The sequence below is a fragment of the Neopsephotus bourkii genome, unplaced genomic scaffold (genome assembly GCF_033783945.1).
Source record: "Neopsephotus bourkii isolate Nb327-2 ecotype Australia unplaced genomic scaffold, CSIRO-AGI_Nbou_v1 NB_1468, whole genome shotgun sequence".
Taxonomy (NCBI): domain Eukaryota; kingdom Metazoa; phylum Chordata; class Aves; order Psittaciformes; family Psittacidae; genus Neopsephotus; species Neopsephotus bourkii.
The window spans coordinates 172,335-194,804 of record NW_026901945.1 but is presented as its reverse complement, the minus strand read 5'-3'; the positions used below and the strand labels follow the sequence as shown (position 1 = coordinate 194,804).

General features: G+C 64.0%; 3 protein-coding genes across 5 annotated transcripts in view; 2 read left to right on the top strand and 1 right to left on the bottom strand.

Moving 5' to 3' along the window:
• The window catches only part of TSC22D3 (TSC22 domain family member 3), a 120,547-nt gene extending 105,415 nt beyond the window's left edge, over window positions 1–15,132 (top strand). Inside the window, exon 4 of the transcript XR_009727776.1 lies at window positions 15,123–15,132. The gene's annotated coding sequence lies outside the window, so the exon portion shown is untranslated. The remainder of the gene's footprint in view (window positions 1–15,122) is intronic.
• On the bottom strand, window positions 106–20,695 carry DGKK (diacylglycerol kinase kappa). 3 transcript variants are annotated; one of them, XM_061368946.1, is made up of 30 exons: window positions 20,407–20,695; window positions 19,186–19,430; window positions 10,187–10,297; window positions 9,994–10,074; window positions 9,719–9,823; window positions 9,406–9,538; window positions 9,172–9,278; window positions 8,660–8,785; window positions 8,435–8,537; window positions 6,494–6,656; window positions 6,295–6,403; window positions 6,049–6,188; window positions 5,858–5,936; window positions 5,372–5,463; window positions 5,066–5,165; window positions 4,570–4,807; window positions 4,210–4,308; window positions 4,001–4,100; window positions 3,527–3,634; window positions 3,237–3,333; window positions 3,062–3,169; window positions 2,769–2,882; window positions 2,471–2,605; window positions 2,228–2,394; window positions 1,976–2,093; window positions 1,804–1,890; window positions 1,594–1,710; window positions 1,415–1,520; window positions 813–943; window positions 106–508 (listed from the first exon to the last, which is right to left on the bottom strand). In XM_061368946.1, the coding sequence occupies exons 1-30, from the start codon at window positions 20,660–20,662 to the stop codon at window positions 434–436; spliced, it is 3,750 nt and encodes a 1,249-aa protein (XP_061224930.1). In that variant the 5' UTR covers window positions 20,663–20,695; the 3' UTR covers window positions 106–433. The 3 variants fall into 3 exon arrangements, with proteins under 3 accessions (XP_061224930.1, XP_061224931.1, XP_061224932.1); XM_061368947.1 differs by having other exon boundaries at window positions 813–940; XM_061368948.1 differs by lacking the exons at window positions 19,186–19,430; window positions 20,407–20,695 and adding an exon at window positions 14,034–14,334.
• HDAC8 (histone deacetylase 8) overlaps window positions 20,327–22,470 on the top strand; it is a 60,420-nt gene continuing 58,276 nt past the window's right edge. The window contains exon 1 of the mRNA XM_061368986.1: window positions 20,327–20,331. The gene's annotated coding sequence lies outside the window, so the exon portion shown is untranslated. The remainder of the gene's footprint in view (window positions 20,332–22,470) is intronic.

Here is a 22,470-nt window from a genome sequence, read left to right as displayed (position 1 = left end):
GGGCAAGGGGCTTGTTGCATGATGGGGAGCAGGAAGCTGAGGGGTGAAGGAGGGAAGGGTCCCCCCCACCCCCTGCCTACCCCTCAGTAATGACACTACATGAGCAGCAGCAATGAGTGTCTCTTCTCGAGATATTTACACAGCTTCAATACCCACATGGGGAAGGGGAATCTCTGCTTTGGCCCCAGCACAGGCACACACATGGCAGCCCCAGCTCCTCTAGTGGTGCTGCCAGGGCCTGGATGGGGGGTTAGACCTCGGTTCCAGTGGTTCCAGTCCCACAGGCTTGTGGAGAAGCAGCGGCTTCAGGGACTCTGGGGGACGAACAGGCAAAGCAAGGCAAGCAGGGCTGCTCCAAACACACAGGGCACAGCAGGGACCTTGCATTCCCCCTGCCCGACCCCTGCTCCCTGGGGACAGCACTCAGCATGGCCTAGGGCGGGTTGCTGAGCTCCTTAATGGCCTGGAGGATTCTCTTCATGTGGCCCACTTTGGTGATGCCCAGGTCCTGCAGGGAGGAGAGAGGGCTGCTGATGTGCTCATAGGGGACCAGCCCTTGCCGCGGGCAAGCTGCAGTGTGGAGGGTGAGGTTGCAATGCCCAGCTCTCCCCATGCTCCCTGCCCCAGCACAGTCCTTGCTAGGAGCCTTCTGTTCTCTTACAGGCAGGTCCCCATGCCTGCGTGCAGCAGCAGCCATGGTGCTGTTGATCCTGGTATGGGTGTTCAGAGCCTGGATGTCCAGGGCGAGCCTGCTTCCCTCCTCCCACCCCCTGCATGCCAGCCAAGCAAGCAGTGCGCGAGAAGGGCTGTACCTTCAGGTCTCTCCTCTCCAGCAGGATCAACTCAGAGCCCTGGATGTCATGCCGAACAAAAATGTCTCTGTACTCCCCTAAGCCGAGCGCTTCCAGCCAAGCTGCCACCTCCTCGGAGCCCCACTTGTCTGCTAGCAGGGAGGAAAACCACAGAGGTGGGTGGGTGCCGGTGAGGCAGCAGGGTCCAGCAGGGCATGCACTGAGGGCAGCGGTGGGGCAGGCTGCAGCCAGCATCCCTCCTCCATCCCTGGCAGGGCTGCAGCCACAGCAGGTTCCTCCTCTCCTTAGCTTACCTGCAGAGCATCTCAGCACGTCCCCCTCGACAAGCCTCCCAGCCCTGGGGCACAGACTTACCCAAAGGGCTGAGCTGTTCCGCAGCCCCTTCTGCCCCTTGCGCTGGTGGTGGAGTAACAGGGCCAGGGGGCTCCGTATGTCCGAGAGCAGAAAAACTAAGGCCTATGGGGCTGTTGGTGACAAAGGACATCCCCAGCCAGCCAGGACATGCCCTGTCCCCCTCCCAGAGGGTATCTCCACAGCATGCCCAGGACAGGAAGGCGATGGCATCTAGGGGTCCCTACCAGCATGTGCTGCACGTGCTTTACCTGGGAGCACGCTGTTGGTCTTCTGCTTCTGTGCCTTGTCCTTCCTGGGCTTGGGGATGTTGAGGCGAAGCTTGAAGCTGCCCTTGTTGGTGCTGCCGGCACCCTCCTGCAAGAGGCCAGGCTGAGCAGGGCACTGCCCCCCCCGGGCCACCCCTCTCCCGGCCCCTGTGCACCCCAACCTCCTCAGCGGGGTGGGCGATGGGCCCCAGCCAGTGGATGTCCAGCAGCCGCTGCAGCTCCTGGCCCAGCACACCCAGGGGCCCGTGCAGCGCCTCCTCCTCCTGCGGCGAGTCCAGCTGTGGGAACAGGGGCTGTGCCCAGCTCTGCTGCCGTGCCAGGGCGCAGGCTCCTGCCCGGGGGGCTCAGGGCGCTCGCGGACCCCCACTCACCGCCTTCGCCTCCAGGAACGCCCTGGTCTCGGTGTACAGCTCCTTGATGCTCAGCACCACCTCCACAGCCACGCTCCTGCTGAGAAACTGGGGGCCGGGAGGGGTGCCCCATGAGCGGCAGGACCCGGGCGGGCTGGGCAGAGGTTGTCCCGCACCCCCAGCCCCAGCTCACCTCCGAAGTGCCTGCGGTTCTGTTGGAGAGGGCCTCGCTCAGTGCCAGGGAGCTGATGTTGACAGCGTGCGCCAGCTCCTGCTCCACAGCTCTGTGAGCCTTGGCTGCCTCATGGATCCTGTGGGAGACAGGGGCTGGAGCTGCTGGGGCTCCCCGGGCACGGGGACACAGACCCCTGGAGCTCTGGGTGGCCGCGCCGCAGCAGATCTGCCCTGCCCCATGGCCACCACGTCACCTGTCCCACGGCCAGACCTGGCAATGAGGGTCTCGGCCACCCGCGAGACCTGCTGCAAGAGGCTGCTCTCCTCCTCCGTCAGGTACTCCATGGACTGCTGGGAGCTGAGCCGCGGCCGCGCAGCCGCACGGTAACTCTCGCCCTTCTGTTTGTCCTCCCAGGACTTGAGAGTGCTCTCGAATGCCTGCGAGGGGTGGAGATGGCCCCTCACTCAGCCTGCTGCACCCCTGTGCCCCAGCGCAACGCCGAGCTGCACCCACCCGATCCCGCGTCAGCATCTGCGCTCGGTTCTTGTGCTGGATCTTGATGATGCCGGGTGGCTGGATCCATGCTTCTCCATCCACCTGCACAGGGACACCCTCATCCCCCCGGATGGTGATCTTCACCACACGGCACTGCGGGGCAGAGAGCCTGGGGTTGGCAGCGCAGCCAGCACTGCCCCACTGGCTTCAACTGCTGCGCAGCCTCCCAGTGCAGTGCCAGTGCCAGCCAGGAGCTCAGCTGGTGCCCCAAACGTGTCTTGCACCACGCGGGTCCTGCAGGGACCCTTGCCCCTACCTGTGCAATGCGATGGTGCTGGAGGTTGATGACCCGTGACACGGCCATCTGGATGCTGCCAAAGACGGCCACCACCTCCAGCTTCCTGTCATCAAAGGATGGAGCCCCAAAGTTCTGCAGAGGACCAGTACAAGTGAGACTCCCAGACTGGGCTCGTCTTGGGACCCACATTTCCCCCTGTGTGTGTGCCTGAGGCAGGGACACCCTAGGCTCCTGCCTGAGGGCTCTGAGATTCCCCAGGCTACAGGAAGGACATCACAGCCCTCTCCCAGCTCCACGGCCCTGGCACTCACGTTGTCCTCCTTGGTGCCTCCCCAGAAGTTGATGCCCCCTGCGTAGCTGGGGATGTTGAGCACCGCGATGCCCTGCAGGCTCGGCAGCGAGATGGGCACCCCGTCGCACTGCAAGAGAGGGCTGAGCTTGGGGGGCCGCTGCCCCCCCCCCACTCCCTGTGCCCCAGACCCATACCTCCAGCTGCACCCGCTGCTCCAGGTTCTTGTAGGTGCGCTGCAGGAGCTCTTTCGTGCCCAGCACCCCGTACCACATCATGTTCTTGGTGCGGCTACTGCAGGGTGAAGCAGGGCAGTGCGAGGGGCTGTGAGCTCCCTTCTGCTGGGTGCAGGTGGGAAACCTGCTGCAGGAAGGGGGCCCCAGCCAGGCAACATCAGTCCCATGGCTCCTGGCACCCTCATAGCCCCTCCTGCTGCAGGCACCCAAGAACCAGAGGCATATATTTTTCCAGGGCTGGTCCAGCCAACCTGCACTTCTTGGGGTGCTCATCCCGTTTGTTGTTGAACTCCAGGGAGATCTTGGCATCCAGGCCGATGCCAAAGTAGTTATTCATGACGCATTTCTCTGAGAAGTGGCTGAAAGCAGCAGATGGGGTAAGCGGGTTGGGTGGCAGCTGCACACCACAGCCATCTGCGGGGCTGGCACCAGGGGACACGGTATGAACCCGCTGGAGCTGCGGTGGGAGCTCCGGGAGGGGCTGGCACCGGGAAGCCTGACTGAAGCCAGCACCCACAGCTCAGAGCTCCCAGCGTGGGCACAGTGCTGGCCACCGTGCTGGCAGCAAGAGATCCTGCACCAGGAAGGGAAGCCTGGGCACCAGGATGCAGAGGATGCCCCAGTGGCCACAGGCAAGGGGCAGCATGGTCCCAGCTGTGCTCCCTCCCAGCAATGGGGAGCAAGGGTGGGTAAGGGTCCCCAGTGGGACATGGCCCCAGACTCACAGGACACTGGGGTCTTCAGGGAACTGCAAGCTGCCGAAGTTGTCCGGCCGGTCCAGGATGACAGAGGAGGATGCAGAGGTCACCGTCTCCTGCCGGGAGCCTGGCCAAGCAGAGAGCAGGCAGATGCTGAACTGGCTCTTGCTCTGAGCCCATCCCACAGCGCACCCCCATTCCACCCCCAAAAAACACGTGTCCCATTGGCATCTTACTCAGCCTCTCTTCCTCCTTGTTGAGCTCCTCTGAACTGTTCTTGCTGGGGCCCAAGCTGCCCTGGTAGGCCTGCGTCTGCTTGTTCTGCTCATCCACAGCTGGATGTGAAAAGGGGCATGACAGTGAGTTTGGGCAGCCCTGTGTGCCCTCCCCATGCACCCTCCCCGGGTCAGCCTTGGGCGCTCTGCCCCATGCCGAGGACTTCCATCGGCCAGGCCAAGCACTGCAGAAGGGCTGATGCCCTTGGACTGCACAGCACTGCTGCCACCTCAAGTGTTCAGAGGGGAAACCAAGGCAGGGGTCTGGCACTAGCCTGGGGGGGCTCTGCAGCCCCATGCAAGCCACTGGCTGCCCCTCACCTTTCTCCGCCTGCTCGATGATCTGCCGCAGGGCTTTCTTCAGGCTGTTTGCCCGCAGCATCAGCTGCTCCTTGGATTTGAAGATGCGGGGCACGGGGCTGGGGTTGAAGCCGCCACCCTTCTCCTGGTCCTTGGTGTCAGCAGTGGCCTGTGCAATCCCCTCAGGGACCACGACAGCCTGAGCCTCCTCGCTGAGCTCCCGCACCAGTGAGTCCAGCTTCTCGTTCAGCATGGCGCACTGCAGGATGCGCCAGCTCAGCACCCGGGCACAAGCCACATCTCCCCAGCAGGGTGGGTGCTTCCTGGGCACCCTGAGTGCTGGCACCCCATCTTCGCCCAGGCGCTGCATGCCTGACTGGGTACCCCAGGCACAGCACACCCTGCTGCATGCACAGCAAGGGCACCGGCCACCAGAGCAGACCCCACCAGCCCTTCCAGTGCATGGGCTGTGCCCCCCAGCATCACCCTGTCCTTCGGCCGCCTCCCCTGCACCCACCTTCCGCGCCATCAGCTCTGCCTCCTGCTTGTTCTCTGTTGCCCTCTTGTAAGCGCGCCCAACCTCGGCCACGAAGTCATTGATGGTGCCACAGAGGAACCTGCCAGGGGAAGCAGCTGGAAGGTGGGAAGGGGCATGCCCCAGCCAAGCACAGCCAGGGGGGCTGCCCCAGGGTAATGCCCCCCTGCACTAGGCTGGCAGTGCCAGCATGATCTGCCTGGCACCGGTGCTACCAGTGGTGGGGCTCAGCACTGCGGGGGACACAGTGGGGGTCTCCAGCACCCCAATCGCCAGCCCCCTCCTTACTTTGCAGAGGAGATCACCACCGAGTGCTTGTCTGACTCCAGGATCTTGGCCAGGTGGGAGGCAACAGAGTCAGCGTAGTGGGAGATCTGAGCCTGGGGTGGGACAGGAGAGGACAGTTGGAACCATGCCACCCAGCCTGGTGTCCTGCTCCAGGGCAGAGCCTTGCCCAGCCAGCCCTGGAGCAGGGACGAACAGCCCTGCTCTGCCATGCCCGCACTGCCAGGCACAAGGGATGCTCAGCCACAGCAGAAGAGAAACTGAGGCAAGGGGTGAGGTGGAGCACAGGGATGAGTCCAGAACAACCTGCCGGTTTCAGGCCAGCTCTGCCTCACCCTGCTGCCCTCCCAGGCACCACAGTTGCCAGGCTGACACCCGCCAGACTCACGTCACCACCACATGGAGCCAGCCCCCTCAGCCCTGGTCCCCAGGGACCCCCGGCCTCAGCCCTCCCGGTGCAATCCCACCCTGCCTGCTCCTGGTGCCCACCTGGATGTTGGAGTCCCCATTCTCCTCCTTCAGTGCCAGGGAGCACTGCTTGGGCACCTCATAGGTCAGCACACTCCACCTGCCGAGCAGAGACCGCTGCTGCCCGCCACCTCCCAGCGCCACACAGGGGGACACGCGAGGTGCCAGCGCTGGGCAGGCGCAGAGCAGCACGTGCCCCGTGCCACGCTCACCGGTCCAGCATCTTGGTGGTGGCTCTCTCCAGCTTCTCGAGGATCTGCAGCAGCTGGGTGTCATCATCGCACAGGCTGCCCCAGCCCAGCACCCGCGCCAGGTCGTTGCCGGTGCCCAGGGGCAGGACGCCCAGCTGGCACTGCGGACAGGGACGGGATGGAGCGTTCAGAGCTGCTCCTGCCACAGCTGTGCCCATCGCTCCCAGTGCCCCGGGGCTGGGGCTGGCTCATGGCACTCCCACTCACCTGCTTGTGGAGGCCCAGGGCATCGATCTCGGAGAGCACCCAGCCCACGCTGCCATCGCCCCCGCACACCAGGATCCGGAAGGTGGAGAACTTCTGGAAGAGGCGCAGCCTGGTGCAGGGAGAAGAGACAGGGCTGCAGCGGAGCCGGGTGCCTGCAGCACCCCACCGGCCACCCCACGCCACCCAGCCCAGCACCTACCCCAGGTGGGGGCCCCCATTCATGAGGTCGAACACTTGGGCTGGGTTGAGGAACTGCTTGAATTTGCGCAGGAACTTGACACCCTGGTTGTCCCCACTCTTGGAGTTGACGAAGGCCAGGAGTGGGCTGGAGCAGCTCGAGGGGCATGTGGCCTTCCAGAAACCTGCAGCGAGCCTGAGAGTGCATGAGCCCCAGCCCTGGCTAACGGAGCTGCCTCCAGAGAGCAGAGGCCACATGGACAGCCCTGACTGTGCTGCACCCCCCTGCAGGGTGCTGGGGTCAGGCAGGAGAGACAGCGACTGGGGCTGCCCAGGGGATGACAAGGTGTGGAAGATTCAGAGGTGGAACTGTGAATGGGAACAGGGATGGAGCTACGGATGGGCAAGGCTAGGGCTGGGGCAGATCCAAACCAGGTTCCTGCTCCATCACCATCCCTTCAGGCACAAATGTGTCACCAAGCTGACTCACATCCCTGGGCTGCCGCTCCATAAAGGGCAGTGGCAGTGGGTGCACAGGAGAGCCAGTTCCACATTGTGCCAACAGCCTGTCTGCGACCAACCCAGCAAACCCAGACGGGAGCAGGACATGCTCCCACCAGGAGTGGTGCGCCCAGAGGTGGCACTAGCAGCTGGCATGACCACAGGGGACCAACCAGAGCCTGGGGGGCTGCTGACACCCCCAGCTCTGCCAGGCTCCGGTGGGGTGGGGGTGACTCAGAAGCCTCAGGAAGCTTGGCAGCCAGAATCATGCTTTTAAAGAAATGAGATGGGGAACAAAATGTGTTTGATGCAGAGGAGGCTCAGCACTGGCTCGCAGCCATGCTCTGCTCCAGCCCATCCTGGCCATACCGGGGCAAGGGCAAGTGCCCGCTGGCTTGTGCCCTTGGCACACCGGGTAGTCCTCTGACAGGGATCCTGCATCAGCCCTCACTGCCAGCAGCACCAGCCCCACTGGGAGCCCCTTGACTGGGAGCCCCGCTGGCTCCACCGCCTGGGAGCAGCATCCCTCAGCTCAGCACCGGCTGGTCCAGCGCGGCCTGGCATGGCCCCATCTCTGCTCCCAGCCCAGCTGAATGGGGCCATTGGCAAAGGGAAACACTGGGGGCTGCTGAGTCAGAGCGTGGCTGCCCAGAGGAGCCTGCACCAGCAGCACCCGTGCTGAGGGACACCACTGCATGGTGAGGGACACCGTGATGGCATGGCTCTGCAGCAAAGCTGGGCTCATGGCAGCCACACCAGCCTCAGGAGAGGCACCAGGCAGAGATGCTTCTGCAATGAGCTACGAGCAGCCCTGGGAGCCGGAGGAGAAGCCGCGTGATGGCTCCCCTGCCAGCACCCGATGAGTAAGGAGCAGCAGATGAGCCACCAGCTGAGGAGAGCAGTGAAAACTATTAAAGAATGAGGAAGGAAATATCCGGAGCAGAACAGATTTCACTTGCCAGAGGCTACTGGGGCCTTCTAGAGAGGCTGTGGGAACAGCAGGGGGCAACCCCAGGGCTGCACATTGCTTCTCCCCAGCACCCTGCACCAGCCATGGCGGGGGGGGGGAAGAGGCTGTGCTTTGCACTACCAATAACTCAACGAGGTTCAGACACGAAGAAATGACCGAAGCAAGGACTTCACCCTGCCCTGTGAGGTGCTGAACCACTGGGGTGCAAAGTGGGGCACCCCACATCAGTGCCCCAGGGCTGGTGCCACTGACCACGGTCAGGGCCACTGTGAGAGTCAACCTGGGCAACAAGCAACCCTTAAACCAGAGGTGCGGCTGGGATGGACACTGACTCTGGAGCCTACTGATGGTGATGTTCCTGGTGCCCCACAGGAAAGCAGGCTTAGTGCCACAGATCAAAGCCTGTAGAGAGGCTCAGAGAGCTCACAGTCCTGTCCCAAACAAGCTGTCCCCCTCCACCCACAGCCCAGCCCTATCCTCTCCATGACTCACCGTCTGAATCGATGCTGTTCAAGGCGGTCGGTGGGATTATGGACACTTTGTACTGGCCCAGAGGGCACCTCTTGCCAAAGAGCTCCTTGCAGGCACTGTGAACCTGGGGACGCAGAGACAAGTGCATCAGCAGAGCTACGGGATGTGGCACCAAAGCCCCCAGCCTGTTTCCCAGTGATGCACCCAGGAGGGGCAGGGTGGGCACTGGGATGGACACATCCTTACAATGGCCTTGCACCAGAGACACCGCCAGTCCTGCAGCCGCCGGACGCTGCCGCAGGTCCTGTCGCAGACAGCACAGCGCGCACTGACAGGCAGGTTCCCCTCCAGCCACTGGTGGGGCATGGCCACCTGCAGAAAAGAGGGGTCACCGGCAGCACAGCACCGGCTACCGCTATGCCCGAGGGACAGCAGCACCCAGGAGACAGTCCCCACAGCAGGGCCAGGCAGCTCCAGGTCCCCCCCATTCCTGCTCATCCCTGCCCTGCAGCTGCCAATGCATGGACCAGGGCCGGGCCGTCCTCAGCAAATGTCTGCGGGTGGCAGACATGGAAAGCGATTTATCCTTTAGGATGCTGGGAGGTGGAGGGGGTGTCCCTGGGCCGTGTCCCCACCAGCCAAGCCCAGAGGCCACAGAGTGCAGGGGACAGCTTGGTGACAGGGTCCCCCAGACCCCGATGTGGGGGCACAACAAGGCCAGCTCTGCTGGAGTCCCCTGCGGAGGCTCCCCAGCTCACCCCATCCTCATCCTCGATGATGTCAGTGCCGATGGAGGCCAAGGTTGTCCACTTGCAGTTGTTGGTGGCTCTGACAGCGCAGCGCTTGTGTGCCTTGAACTTGCAGACTGAGTGGGGGGGAGCAGGGATGGTCCCCAAGGGATGCCAGTGATGGCGGCCAGTGGGTATCACCCCATATCCCTCCTGCTCCAGGCCAGCCTCTGAGGGGGCCCCCAGCCCAACCCCAGCACTGACCTTCACAGGAGAGGCCATGGGAGGTGACCCCTGGCAGCGCTTCACGGCACACATTGCAGAAGGTGGGGCGGGCATGGGAGCAGGCGTACCAGTTGTGCATGCCCGAGAAGTGCTCCATGTTGAACTGTGTGGCCTGTGTGGGGCACGGCCCTGCCCCTCAGTCCCATGGCACCCCCAGCACTCCCTCCTTCCCTCCCCGCTCCTGTACTCCCCGCAGCTGCACCGAGGACAGCAGCTCCCGTTCAGCAGCCAAAGGCTCCTGACAGGTACCCGCTTGCAGACCAGCACCAGTGCAGCCCCTTGCCAACGTCACCTCATGGATCTCCCACTTCTGGACAGACTTCAAGGCGCTGATCCAGTCCTCCATCTCCTTCCGGTTCTCCGCACACAGGATAAGCTTCCGGAATGGGGTGATCACCTGCAGCAGCCACTGTCCCCATGTCCCCGTGCAAAGCCACCATGCAGCCAGCCACCCCCAGCAAACCCCAGCATGCCGCCTCCAGAGCCACCTCCAGGAGCACAGGGCTATGCTGTGGGGTGCCCCATGGCTCTGCCAGGCTCCAAGCAGCAGCCCTGTGCCTGCCTCACCGTGAAGCTGTTGTTGATGTTCTTGGTGCTGGTCTCAGCCACGCTGGCATCGGAGAGGTCCACTTCATCAAATATCAGCGACTGCAGGGGAGAGACCGGTGCCCCAGTCCACCAGGCAGGACTTGGGCTCCTCCCGGGGCTCGCAGCCTCAGAGCCCCTGGCTGAGCAAGCTGGAAGCATGTCCCCAGCCCACCTTGGCATCCTTTGCGTAATAGAGCGTCCTGCCCCGCAGTTTGAAGTACCGCCGCTTCCACCGCTGGAAGGAGCTTGTCTGCTTCAGCAACAGCCCCTCCTTCACACTCTTCTGCAGAGACCACAGGATCGTGAGCACCCGAAGCCACCCCCGCCCAACCCAGTGCCACCAGTCCCTGGGTCCCCAGGAGCTAAGCAGGGCCCAGAGCAGCAATGGGACATTCTGGGGATGCTAGGACGCTAGCATTCCCAGACACTCTGCTGGATGTAGCGGAGTAAATGATGCTTGCTGTACCCTGGGCATTGAGCACTTGTGAGATGGGAGGATGCTGCTGGGCACGGCAGTGCTGCCAGTTGGAGGTCCCCACCAGCACAGCGCCACCGCTGCTGGTTGCTTCCTCCCCATCCCCAGAGCAGCATCTGGGGGATTCTCTACCTTCCCCAGAAGCCAAGTGCAGAGCTGCAGCTGGGACTGCCGCCTCTCGTGGGACACCACTGCCCCCGAGCAGACCGGACAGCACCTGTCTTGGAGGTGCTGTTACCCCAGCACTGGGCAGGGAGCAGACAGCCGGGGTACGGCCAGCCCGGCCCAGCCCAGCCCAGCCCAGCCCGGCCCGGCCCCGCAGGGGACAAGGCAGGGCCGAGGGCAGCCCCGGCAGGCAGCGCACCCCCTGCGAGCAGCCCGGCCATCGGCCTCTGCCTTCCCCATCTGCGGCACGGGCCGGGGTCTCCCCTCCCCTCCCCTCCCCTCGGGGTGTTCACAAGGCTCAGCTATGAGTGTGCGGCGAGTGCCGGTGCCGAGCGGGTGGCAGAGATGCTCTGGCAGCGCCTTGTCTTTGTATCGCCTCGGAACGCCCCCGGCAGCTCCGTTCGCTGCTCCTCCGCAATCAGCCACAGCGGCTGTGCTGGAGCCAAGGCGCGTTAAAGGGAAACCAGCAGTGGGCACAGAGGGCATCGTGAGAGAACAGTGGTCCTGGCCCTCTGCACGCTTGTGCCTGGCTGCGTGCTGCGAGAGGCAGCCCCCAGGCACCCACCAGCCTGCAAGCACACCTTGGCCTCAGCACTGACCCACTGACCCAAAGCTCTAATGTGATGGCCAAAGCATCAGGAGTAGCAGGAGCCTTCAAGGTCACGAAAGAGCCAAACCCCACCTGGGGTTCTTCTCAAGCCCTGACTCCCCCAGGTGCCCAGCTCCCCTGCAGACCCCCCAGGGCATGCACCAGGATGCCCTCAGCTCCCTTCCAGCCTGCAGCCCCAGTTTCTGAGAGGGACATTTTAATCCTTTATCACACTTTGTCCCCCAGGACTGGTGCAGGGCTTGACTGGTGCCCACGCTGCCTGCCAGTGCTGGTACAGCACTGCTGTGCCCAGGTACAGGTTCAAACAGCCCTGCTGTTCCCTGTGCCAGCACACCCCAGCGACCCAATGCATCGCCTTCCCAGCCCCTTGGCTGTGAGAGCATATGGAGATGGTGAGCCCAGAGTGGCCCTGAGCACAGGCTGCAACACAGCCAGCAAGGGGAACACAGCTTTGCACGGGGTCCACCTGTGACCCCCAAATCCACATACAACCCATGCACCCCAGCATGCCCTGCCACATGTCGAGAGGAGACAGGGCAGGGTCCAGCCACAAATACCACTTCTACCGCTGCTGTTTGCCATGCAGTGGATACAGGCACAGGCTCTGGGTTTGCTACAGTCATTGCTTTTGCTGCTGCAAAGGACAGGCAGCATGTGACAGCAAGAAGAGGCACTAGAGAGCCCATGATGATGAGGAGCAGCAGGGCATGGGAACTCAGCTTTAGCTGGGGCCAAGGCCGCACGGGTGGCAGGATGGAGCCAGGAACGCTGCCTGGGGACACAGCATCACCTCCTGTGAGGGGCCGGAGCTGAAATGCTCCCAGCAGTGCTGCTACTGCAATTCCTTCTGGCAGCCAGCACAGCAAAAACCTCTCCCAGGCCCAGGAAGTCACAGTGCTAGCCATTCCCAGGACAGGGGTATGGCTGCCAGCACTGCAGCAGCCCCAGGATAGTGCAGAGCCCGAAAGGCAGAGTCCCACCACCTCCACCAGGACACCCGTTGGAGTTTTATGACGCCCGCAGTGGTGTGGCTATGGGGGGGATGTGCCTCAGTTTCCCCCAGTGCAGACTAACTAACCACCAGCATCCTGCTATGGGGTGGCAAACCTGTGCAGAGAAGCTTGGATGGCGCCACTCCCCACATCCACCCTTGAGTGCTTCCCAACACATGCCTGGGGTGCCCCAGGCATGGCAGCAAAGCCCGAGCCCCCTTGCTCCACCGTGCAGAGCATCGCGCTGCACAGCCCCTTACACTCACGGCTGGCCGCCCACCCAGGCTCTGTTCCCCCCAGTGCTGGCTGGACCGGCACCAGTGTGGGGAACAGGAGGCAGCTCCCCTGTCCAGAGCGAGCCGGGCAGCCTGGCGGGCACTCACGCTGCCTGAGGGGCGGTCCGGGGGTCTCACTGCACCCGTGTCTCGGCTGGCAGCGCCTGTCCTGTGCCAAGGGCAGCTCCCCAGTGGCTCAGCTCTGCTGGATCCCTTCTTTTTGCACTGGCGACGGGGAGGGTGCCAAGGCCACCGTCAGAGCCGGCCGGCTGCGGGGGCAGCACTGAGCGAGCCTGGCGATGCCCTTCCTCAACCAAGAAAAGGGAGGGGAAGGCAAAGGCCAGCGCTCTGGTTAGCAACGGGTGGGACTTGACGGGGTGGCATTGCCCTGCTGTGCTGGCTGCCCCGCAGGGTCACCACACTAACACAATCCCCTATAGCAAGTGGCTATCGGGTACCCTATAGCTCCTAGGAGCAGGAGCCTTTGCACCCGTAGCATAGGGCAGAGGCTGCCTCTTCCTCCTGGAGAGCTTTGAGGCACACGAGAGCCCCCAGGCACTGTGGTGGGAGCTCTGCGCTGGGCACCACACGGCCCCGTGTTCCCCATGCCCCAGACCGAGCCCTGGCCCCTCTGCTCGCCCCAGACACAGCTTTCACAGCCAGCGAGCCCCAGCCAGCACTGCGGGGAGCCACAGCAGAGCCAGCGCTGGCTCCATCCCAGAGGCACCACACTGGTGCCCAGAGCCATGGGCAACCTGCCTGGCACCAGCTCAAGGGCAGCTCTCACAGTGGGGCTCTGCCCCAGCCCTCCCCTGCCCCATCTCGGGAACCCTCCCTGCCTGGGGCTGAGCCCTGGTTACCAGTAACCACTGGCTGCCAGTAACAGTGGGGCTCAGAGACTTAAGAGTGAGGTGGCAGAGGCAGGGATGGAAACGCCACCTCCTGCTCTACCAAAGCTGGTGGAGACCAAGTGGCACGGGGGCCTCAGCAGGTATGCAGCTGAGAGCACCCCAGGAGGGCAGCAGGTTCCCAGCACTGTGCCCCCAGGCCTGGGCTGGTCCCCAGGGGCCAACACATCATGGGCTGGTTGCTGGTTGCATGCTTGGCACCGCACCCCAGCAGGGCTCCTTCCAGGCCACAGCGCACCCCTAAGCACTGGCTCTTCCCTCGGCCCTGGGATGCTGCTTCAAACCCCAACCCCACTGTCCCAGCTCTGCAGCCACCGCTCCCGGGAAGAGCCTGTAGTGCATCCAGGTCTGGCCACAGCTGGGCCAAGAGGGTTTTCCCACTGGGATCAGCTTGGACAGCAAAGGAGCTGCTGGAGCAGAGCCAGAAGACTGTTACTCAGAATGCTGGCACATATGGCTGGTGGGTACCACGCTGGCTCCCCACCTGGACTGCAGCCCTACACCACTCCTGATGGGATCTGCTTGGCCACATGGCTGCACGCTGCCTCACCCAGGGAGGAGGAAGGGGAACCCAACACCCACCAATGCACTGACCTGCATCACATCAGCATCATCCCAGGCAGCTGCCCTGCTTCAAGCACAGCAGCCCGCCAGGCACAAGCTCATCCCTCAGCCTGCACCAGGGCCAGGGCAGCAGGGCAGAGTCGTGGGGTCACAAGCGTCTGCTGGGCACCCTGTGTGCTGGAGTCAGTTGGAAACCTTATCAGGCTTTGCAGATACAGCAGACCTCTTCCGGGGGTTCAGTGCCTGGGGGTGCTATGGCTCTGCAGGCTCAACAGCATCTGCACTTCTCAAGGATGTAACCTGCTGCCATTGCGGGACCCCAAATCCCCCTTCCCAGCGCTGGGGGGGGATCCTTGGAAGTAAATTTCAGTACCAGTCCTGACTTGCCATTCTGCGGTGCCACAGGACACGGCGCAGGCCATCACAAGGGCATGGAAGATTAACCAGGAGGAGAGGAGAGGAGCGAAGGAAGGAGCCCCCAGAAGAAGGGCGACCCCCCCCTTGCCCCTCATCCTCCAGCAGTCACACCCTTCCACTGCCTTTTAGAAACGAGCTTGTGCTTCCCTATCTACAGCCACACTGGTCACCGAGCATCCTGCCGGGGGCACCCTGCGCCTGCCTCAGCTCTGCCGCCCTGACCAGCACCAGCAGGCGAGGGCAGTGCTCACACAATGGGAAGTGTGAGCCGGGAGAGGGCAGAGCTTCTGGGGAGCCTCACAAGCAGCTGGCGGGCAGCGCTGGGGCTATCTCTGCACCCCAGGCACTGGCTTGGCAAGCTCGGATCAGGGAGATCAAGCCTGGCCCCCCCTGCAACCTCCCCATGAGCCTCGGCCCCAGGAAACCTCACTGTGCCCTGCCATATGGTCCCACTGTGTGGGGTGACCCAGTGACCAGCCAGAATCCCAACCAGTCCCTGGCAGGACACATGCCACCAGCCAGGGATCAATGCAGGGCATGGCTGGGGTGGAGATGGGCTCTGGTGCCAGCTGGCCATGGAACAGGGAGCTCTGGTGCTGGAGCTGGGGGTGCTCACCAGGAGCTGCCCAGCACTGTAGAGATGCTCAGCTCATGGGTTCTGAGTGTCTCTATGGATGGAGACTCCACAGCCTCTCTGTGAAGTGTGTGCCAGCATTTGACCAATCTCACCATAGAGTGTTCCCTTGTGTCCACATGCAATTTCCTGGTTTCATCACTGGGTACCACTGGAAACAGCCTGTTCCCTCCTTGCTGCACCCTCCCCTCCAAACACCTACCCACAGCGCTGGAGACCACTCAGCCCCAGCCTCCTTCCAGTCTGACCAGTCCCAGCTCTCCCAGTCTCTCCCCATATGAGGGGTGCTTCAGTCCCTCACCAGTGTCAAGCCAGGAGGATACACTGCCCAGGACCCATGTGCCACCCTCCCACTGCAGGAAGGCTTCCGGGCCTGGCCCCAAAGGCCCTGCTTTGCTTTCCTTGTCTTTTGGCCAGGATCTGGTCCTTGGCAGGCAGCCCTCCCCACAGATGGGCTCTGCAGCACGGCCTTACCAGGCCCCCACCCTACCAGACCCCAACACCCCGACACCCACAGGCACTGCTCGCCCCATCCCTGGAGCACCCTGAGCATGCAGGGTGTGCAGTGCCTGCAGCAGGGACCAGGAGCACTCGTGCCTCAGGGTACCAACCGCCCCACTGATCTGCCCCAGCATCTCCCCCCAGCCCCACCACGTGCTGCGATGTACCCCAGCACCGGGAACAGGGGAACACGTGCCGCCTGTGCACCCCTTGGTGCCTGAGGCCCCCGGCTCTGGTGCAGGCACCCTGAGAGCAGATGCTCACGGCAGCTCCCCGCAGCCAGAGCCGAGCAGAGCCTCCGGGCTGCTCCTGCCTCCGCTCAGCCTGTGCCGAGGAAGCATCGGGAGCCTCGCCTGGCCCACGCGGGCAGGATGTGCCCCCCACCCATGTGCTGCACCCGGAGCACTGCATCCTCCTTCCCATTGCCTCTGCCCTCCATGCCCAGCCCCAGGAGGACCAGCGCTGGGCCACGGCACAGCCCCCGTTCTGCCCCTATGCTCCCAAATCCTGGCGCAGGCAACTGGCAGCCCCCAGCTGCGGTGAGGAGGAGGAAGAGGGGGAGACAGCAGGACCCCATCCGTCTTGGGGCCATTCAGGCCGGTGGGGGCACCTGCGCCTGGCAGCTATCATTGTCACTGAGCACAATGGCCTCCCGCCTCCGCTGAGCCAGCACAAAGCACCCCGTGGAGCCCGAAAATTGCAGCCTGGAGAAAGCCAAGCTGGGGGTGTGGAGCAGGGAGACATGATTGATGGGGAGGCTTGAGAAGGGGATGGGCGAACAGGCAGCTGTGGGAAGGGGGCCACGGGGAATGAGGGATTCAGCAGGTACCAAAATGATCCTCACCCGCTCCTGTCCCCATGGGGCTGGGCAGGACCCCAGCATGGGGGAAGCTGCTTGCTCTCATCAGCAGTCAGTGCGGGTGGGCAGTGGGATGAGGACCCCTACCCTTCCCACCCCCCTCTCATGGCAGCACCCCAACCACCACCACTGGTCAAAAATAGGCCAGCCTGCCACTCTGTGCTCTTTCCCCCCAGCCGGTAGCTGGTTATCTCTCAGCAGCTGCAGCCCTGGCACTAGACTCCCCCTCATTAACTGTGTGCTAATTAGGTACCTGCCCCAGTCTCTGGGGTGCAAGCAATGGTGTCCCCCCACTCCCAGCCCTGTGTGAGTGCACAGGGGTATGGGAGCAGCTCAGAACGGTGCTTGCCACAGCACGCGTGCTGCCCATTGCTCCAGCGGCAGCAGTGGCCACAGCCAGAGGGACAGGCAGCATGTGTGACATGGCACAGCATGAGCCAAGGACATCCCAACCCAGGTGGCAGCAGCAATTGCATCCCAAGATTCCCATCTCCATGGGGAAAGAAGGAGCCCAGCCAGCAAGGAGCCAGGCTGGCAAGCCTGCCCATCCGGACCAAGGCAAAGCGACCTGCAGGGAAAACCCTGACACTGAAAACACTTAGATCAGGGTGGGGGGGACAGCACATGCAGAGCTTGCTTTCAGCCCTGCCCAGTTCTCACTCCTCTCTTTTCTCTCCCAGCTCCATGGCCATTAACCCAGATGAGTCCTCCTTGCCTGCCCATCCATCACACTGCCGGCCTTCCCAGCATGCTGGCGGCATCACCTCCAGCATGGTTAATGGCCAGCAGCAGACAGGATTTGGGCAGCAGTGGGCAGGGAGCCACCAGCTCAGCCTGCCTCCACTTGCACCCTGCCAGCCAGTGGGGCTGGACCTACCAGTGCCATAGAGGGGCTGGGGGCTCAGGACACGCTTGTGTCCCTGTCCTGCTGCCGCACAGTCTGGCCATCCACCCTTTTCTCTTGGGTTTCCTGGCATCAATGGCTCCCTGCAGCATCCCCTGTGCTCCGCAGCACAGCAAATCCCTCTGGCATGGCAAATGCTGGGTGGCAAACTCCAGTGGCTGCTGCTGCCCATCCAGGAGTGTGCTGAGAGCTCACACGCGGCCCCGAGCATTCCCAGGACCCTGCCCACCGGCCCCACTTCCCGCTGTGTCCCTCACACGACACAGTCCATGGCACCCACCTGGCAGCCAGGGCAGAGCTCACAGAGGGGGTGCCAGCCTGCTCCAAAAGAAGGGGAAACTGAGGCACGTTCCTTGAGCAGCTGGAGGGACTCATCAAGAGACCCCCATCAGTGGGTCTCTGGAAACGTCCCCTGCCAAGTGGAAAACCCCACGGTGCCGGGTTGGGAGCTTGTGACTTCCGCACTCCTGGGCAATTGCCCTTTGTCCCCCTGGTGCCAGTATCCCAGACTGGGCACAGCAGCCAGGCCTGGGCCAGCCGGCGGGGGGAGCTCGCCCCAGCTCTGAGCAGCCCCAGCCTGCCATAGACACAGCGCATCCCCCGGCCCTCCAGCCCTGCTGCCCCCTCCATGCCCGCAGCATCCAGAGCCCGAGGCTGCTCCCAGCTCTGCAGCCACATCCCCCGAGGAGCGCTCCTGGCTCCCCCCAGCCCTGGGGCGGTGCAGCCACCAAAACCCCACCGGGGGGTGGCTGGGGACGCAGCCAGGTGTGGCGGCTCTGCCATGCTCCCAGGGCAAGAGTCCGCTCTTGCAGTGCGGGACCCCCTGTACTGCAGGCACCACCTTGACTCACACCGCAGCCTCCCCGCCGGGGGGCGATGCAAAGCGACCGCTTGCCCAGAGCATCCTCCCATGCTGTGCCTTCATTCCCCCTCCCCAAAAAGCCCCCCCTCAAACCTCCTCCTCTGCACGGTTCCCGCCCGGTCGTTCAGCCCAGGTTATCTCCCCCTGCACTGCAGGCAGTAGGTGCCTATCCATTTCACTGTCCCCACTGGGAACACCTACAGCCACCCACTCCCATTTGTCCAGCAGGCGCTGCACCCCATATTTTTGGAGGGCCTATGAAAATAGGTTCATCTGAGCAACCTACATACACACAACACAAGCTGCCCTCACGCCAACAGCCAGGAGGCAAAAGTGTGCTATGTCTGACCTCGGAGGTGTCCCCATCCACCCAGCAAACCACCACAGGGGACCAGATCTAGGGGAGGCTGCGTGGTTGGGGCCCACAGGGGAGCTGGCACAGCCGAATTAATCTGGGGCACTGGGGAAGATGCCGGCTCCATTCTGCCACCCACCAGGCCCTGCACACGTGGTGCGTGCAGCGGGGTGTACCACCCCAGGAGCATCGTGACAGCCTGAAGCCTCGCCCCCAGGCATCCATGGGCCAGAACCTTCCTGAGAAAGTCCTTTCCCCACGGCAGGTGGGGGGAAACCAGAGAATGTAAACATGGGATGGAAGCAACTTTTGGGGGGGGGCGGGGGGGGGCAGTCCAGGTATGGGAGACCCTGTCCCCAAACAGTGATGCAAAATCTGTGCTCCACAGCCCCAGGGGACCAATGCTGACCCTGCAACCATGGGGTTTGCACCTTTCCCATTTGCCCTTCCCTGGGTACAGGGAGCCAGACCCCTCCCGGCACTGCCCTGGGCACTGGATGGGGGTGGGCTGCAAGCAGCAAGTGCCTGGAAATGGTTTACACCCCAGGGCAGGCAAAACACACACACACACACACACACACACACACACACACACAGGCATCCCCGATCTCAGCAGGGACCCCTGTGCCAGCCAGCCCCTTGCCCCTGACCTTGCTCCTCATCTGCCCCGAGGTGGACACCTTCCGGATGAGCTTGTGGGAACTGTCCTCCTGCTCGCCCTCGCTGTCAGACGACTCCTCGCCGCCTGCTTCGGGTGAGATGGGCGCCAGCTTGTCCGAGTCCAGGGATGACACCGATTCCCGGGTCTTCCTCAGGAACAGGTCCCCAGGCACCAGCTTCTCAGCCATCCTCCCACCCAGCTTGGCTCTTGGCTCCACTGGCTCCTGACACAGCCCTGGGAGGACAAGGACACACGGATATGGAGGAAAAGCCCTGAAAGAGGGTGCACAGCACCTCGCCCTCTATGGCTTGGCCAAATGGGAGGTACAATCCTCAAAATCATGGTAGAAGGCACCTCCTAGCATAGGAACGCCACTCGGTGGCTTCCTTGCAGCAAAGTTTTCCTTTGTCGCCTTTTTTTCAGCGTCCCAAGTCTCCCTTACCCTGCCCGGCATGCCAACACCGCTCCTTTCTCCACCGTGGGAGACTGTGGCCACCCTATGCCCTGCCATTGGGGTGCACCACCCTTGCCGCAGCCTGCAACAGCACCCCATCTGGTGCCCTTCCCGGGCCGCTGCACTGCCCTCAGCGGCCAGGGGAGATCGGGAGAGGCGGGGTGGGGAGGGCCATGAGAAGCAGCATCTGCCTCCTGCCATCCACTCACTCCAGCAGCCGGGACCGGCTGGGAGCATCTCCCGGCCCCACGCCGGGGGGTCACCGGTCCCAGGCAGGTGGCTGCGGGTGTGGTGGGATAGAGGGTGGGGGCGCGGGGCTCCCCGCATGCAGGGGAAGCCATTACCCCACTGTAACCCCTCCCGCCACGGGGGCTGCGGCCGGGCTGCTGGAGGCACCTACCTGGGCGAGTGAGCCTGGCCAGTGCCGTGCTGGCCAGGGGACACCCCACGGCGCCGTGCCCGGCCCCATGCGGCCCCAGCTCCGCACTCCCCCCGCCCCCGCCCCGCGGCTGCCGGCAAACGTGTTGCCGTGTCCCCGCGCAGCAACAAGCTTCCCGGGGGTGGGAGGCGAGGGCACCGCATCGCTGCCGCCCCCCCGACCCCGGGCATACCCGCCTCGATGTGGGCCTCGGCCCCCCCTTCCCCCTCCCCCCCGCAACCTCGGGGCTGCCCGGTGCCGCGTCTCCGCCGAGCATCCCGCAGCACACCCGGGAGGGGGGAGGCGGAGCGCACCCCGCGCCCCTCCCGCGCACACACCTTGCGCACCCCGCGCCGCCGCCGCTCGTGCAAGGTCGCTGCTGCTCCGGCTCCCGCCCGCAGCCCCCCTGGCCCCGCGGGATGCGCCTCTGCGGGCGGCCCCGGCCCTGCCCCTGCGCCACAAGCCCCGGCCTGCTCCGGTGCGCGCGGCGGCGCGGGCGGCCCACGCACGGCCCCGAGAACGCGGGCGGGCACCCGCACCGCCGCGCGCACATACGTGTGCAGCGCCCACGCGGGCACGGGGATGGCAGAGCATAGGCACTGCCGCGCGCACATGCGTGTGCACACGCCCGCGCACAGTCGGGACTGCGCGGCCCGGGCCGGGGTGAGCCCATGCACACACGTGTGAACGGCCAGGCGTGAGCCCGCGCTCACACGGGCACGGGCAGACACATGCGTGATCACTGTGAGCACCCACACAAGCATGGGCACGGGTGAGCACACACACGGCTGCTGTGCCCACATGTGTGAATATGGCACACTGACACCAGCATGCACACCCCCGCTGTGGGAAAGCACATGCACCCGCACTGGCAAGGGCAAGCACATGGGTGGCACGCACGCTGTGGCCATGCACATACATGTGTACACACTCATGCATGCATTGGCACGCACAGCTCAGGCATGGGTGAGGAAATGTGCTGCTGTGCACATACATGTGCCGACATGCACGCAGACACACACTTGCATGTGTACAGGCATGAGTGAGTGCACACACTGCTGCCATGCACACATATGTGCACATGCCCACACATGCACAGGCACGCACACCCCAGTCAAGGAGTACTACCTCCATGCAATTATACGTGCATATGATCACACATGCACAGGCATGCACAGGCATGAATGAGCACACAGACCGGCACCTCCACGCACTTGTACACAACATATACGAGCCCAGAATCCTCTTCATGTCCTGGGCTGCATCCCCAGAGCATGAACAGCAGCTCAGGGAGGAGATCCTGCCCCTCTGCTGCTCTCTGGGGAGACTCCCCCTGCAGTCCTGATCCAGCTCTGGGGCAACAGCACAAGAGGGGCGTGGGGCTGTTGGAGCGAGTCCCGAGGAGGTCACGGAGATGCTGCGAGGGCTGGAGCAGCTCTGCTCTGGAGCCAGGCTGAGAGAGCTGGGCTGGGGCAGCCTGGAGAAGAGAAGGCTCCTGAAGGGGAGACCTTAGAGCAGCTCCAGTGCCTAAAGGGGCTGCAGGGAAACCTGGAGAGGGGCTTGGGACAAGGGCCTGTAGGGACAGGCCATGGGGAATGGCTTGAACCTGCCGGAGGGGAGACTGAGCTGAGCTCTTAGGCAGAAGCTCTTCCCTGTGAGGGTGCTGAGGCGCTGGCACAGGGTGCCCAGAGAAGCTGTGGCTGCCCCATCCCTGGCAGTGCTCAAGGCCAGGTTGGACACGGGCTTGGAGCAAGCTGCTCCAGTGGGAGGTGGGGTTGGGACCAGACGCTCCCCGAAGGCCCTGGCCTGCCTGGGCACATGCACGTGCGGTCACCCCGGGCGCGGGCTCCCGCGCCAACACCTGTTCCCGCGCACTCCGACGCCCGCGCGCCCGCGCGCGCCCACACGCACCTGCGCTCCCACGTGTGTGCCGGCGCGCTCGCGCGCTGCTGCCACCCAGCGGCCAGCTCTGACCCTGCACCGCTGGCCCCTGTCCCTCCCCCAGCCCCCTCCGCCCCTCCTCGGGCCACCTCCGAAGCTCCAGCGCTGGGAGGGCTCTCACTCGAGCGCCGTGAGCCCTCTCCGTGCCGCTGGGGGCCCCAGCACTGAGCCGTACCCCGACACCCTGCTAGCACCCACCGGGTGCACAGGACCCGCCTGCCCCGGCACCTGCGGTGCCACGGGGATGTCCGGGTCCCCAGTGCTCGATGGGGCTCGGCTCACCCTGCCCGGCGGCACCGGCAGCTGGGGTGCCACTGACTGGAGACACAGCCACAAACCAGGCGGGACACGCGGCACTTGTGCAGCTGCGGCTGCGCCTTTACTCCGAGGCACGACGGAAGGCGGCAGGGACCCGACAGCGGTACCACCCCGGTGCAGTGACCTGCGGAGAGCCCCCGCGC

What these genes read in the sequence shown, in the direction of transcription:
- DGKK (XM_061368946.1), bottom strand. Translation starts at nt 20,662, where the DNA reads ATGCTCTGCCATCCCCGTGCCCGCGTGGGCGCTGCACACGTATGTGCG. An exon ending in GGCGGCGCGGGGTGCGCAAG is followed by an intron (nt 19,431 to 20,406) that starts GTGTGTGCGCGG and finishes TTGTCCTCCCAG; the next exon opens with GGCTGTGTCAGGAGCCAGTG. An exon ending in CGGGGCAGATGAGGAGCAAG is followed by an intron (nt 10,298 to 19,185) that starts GTCAGGGGCAAG and finishes TGGTCTCTGCAG; the next exon opens with AAGAGTGTGAAGGAGGGGCT.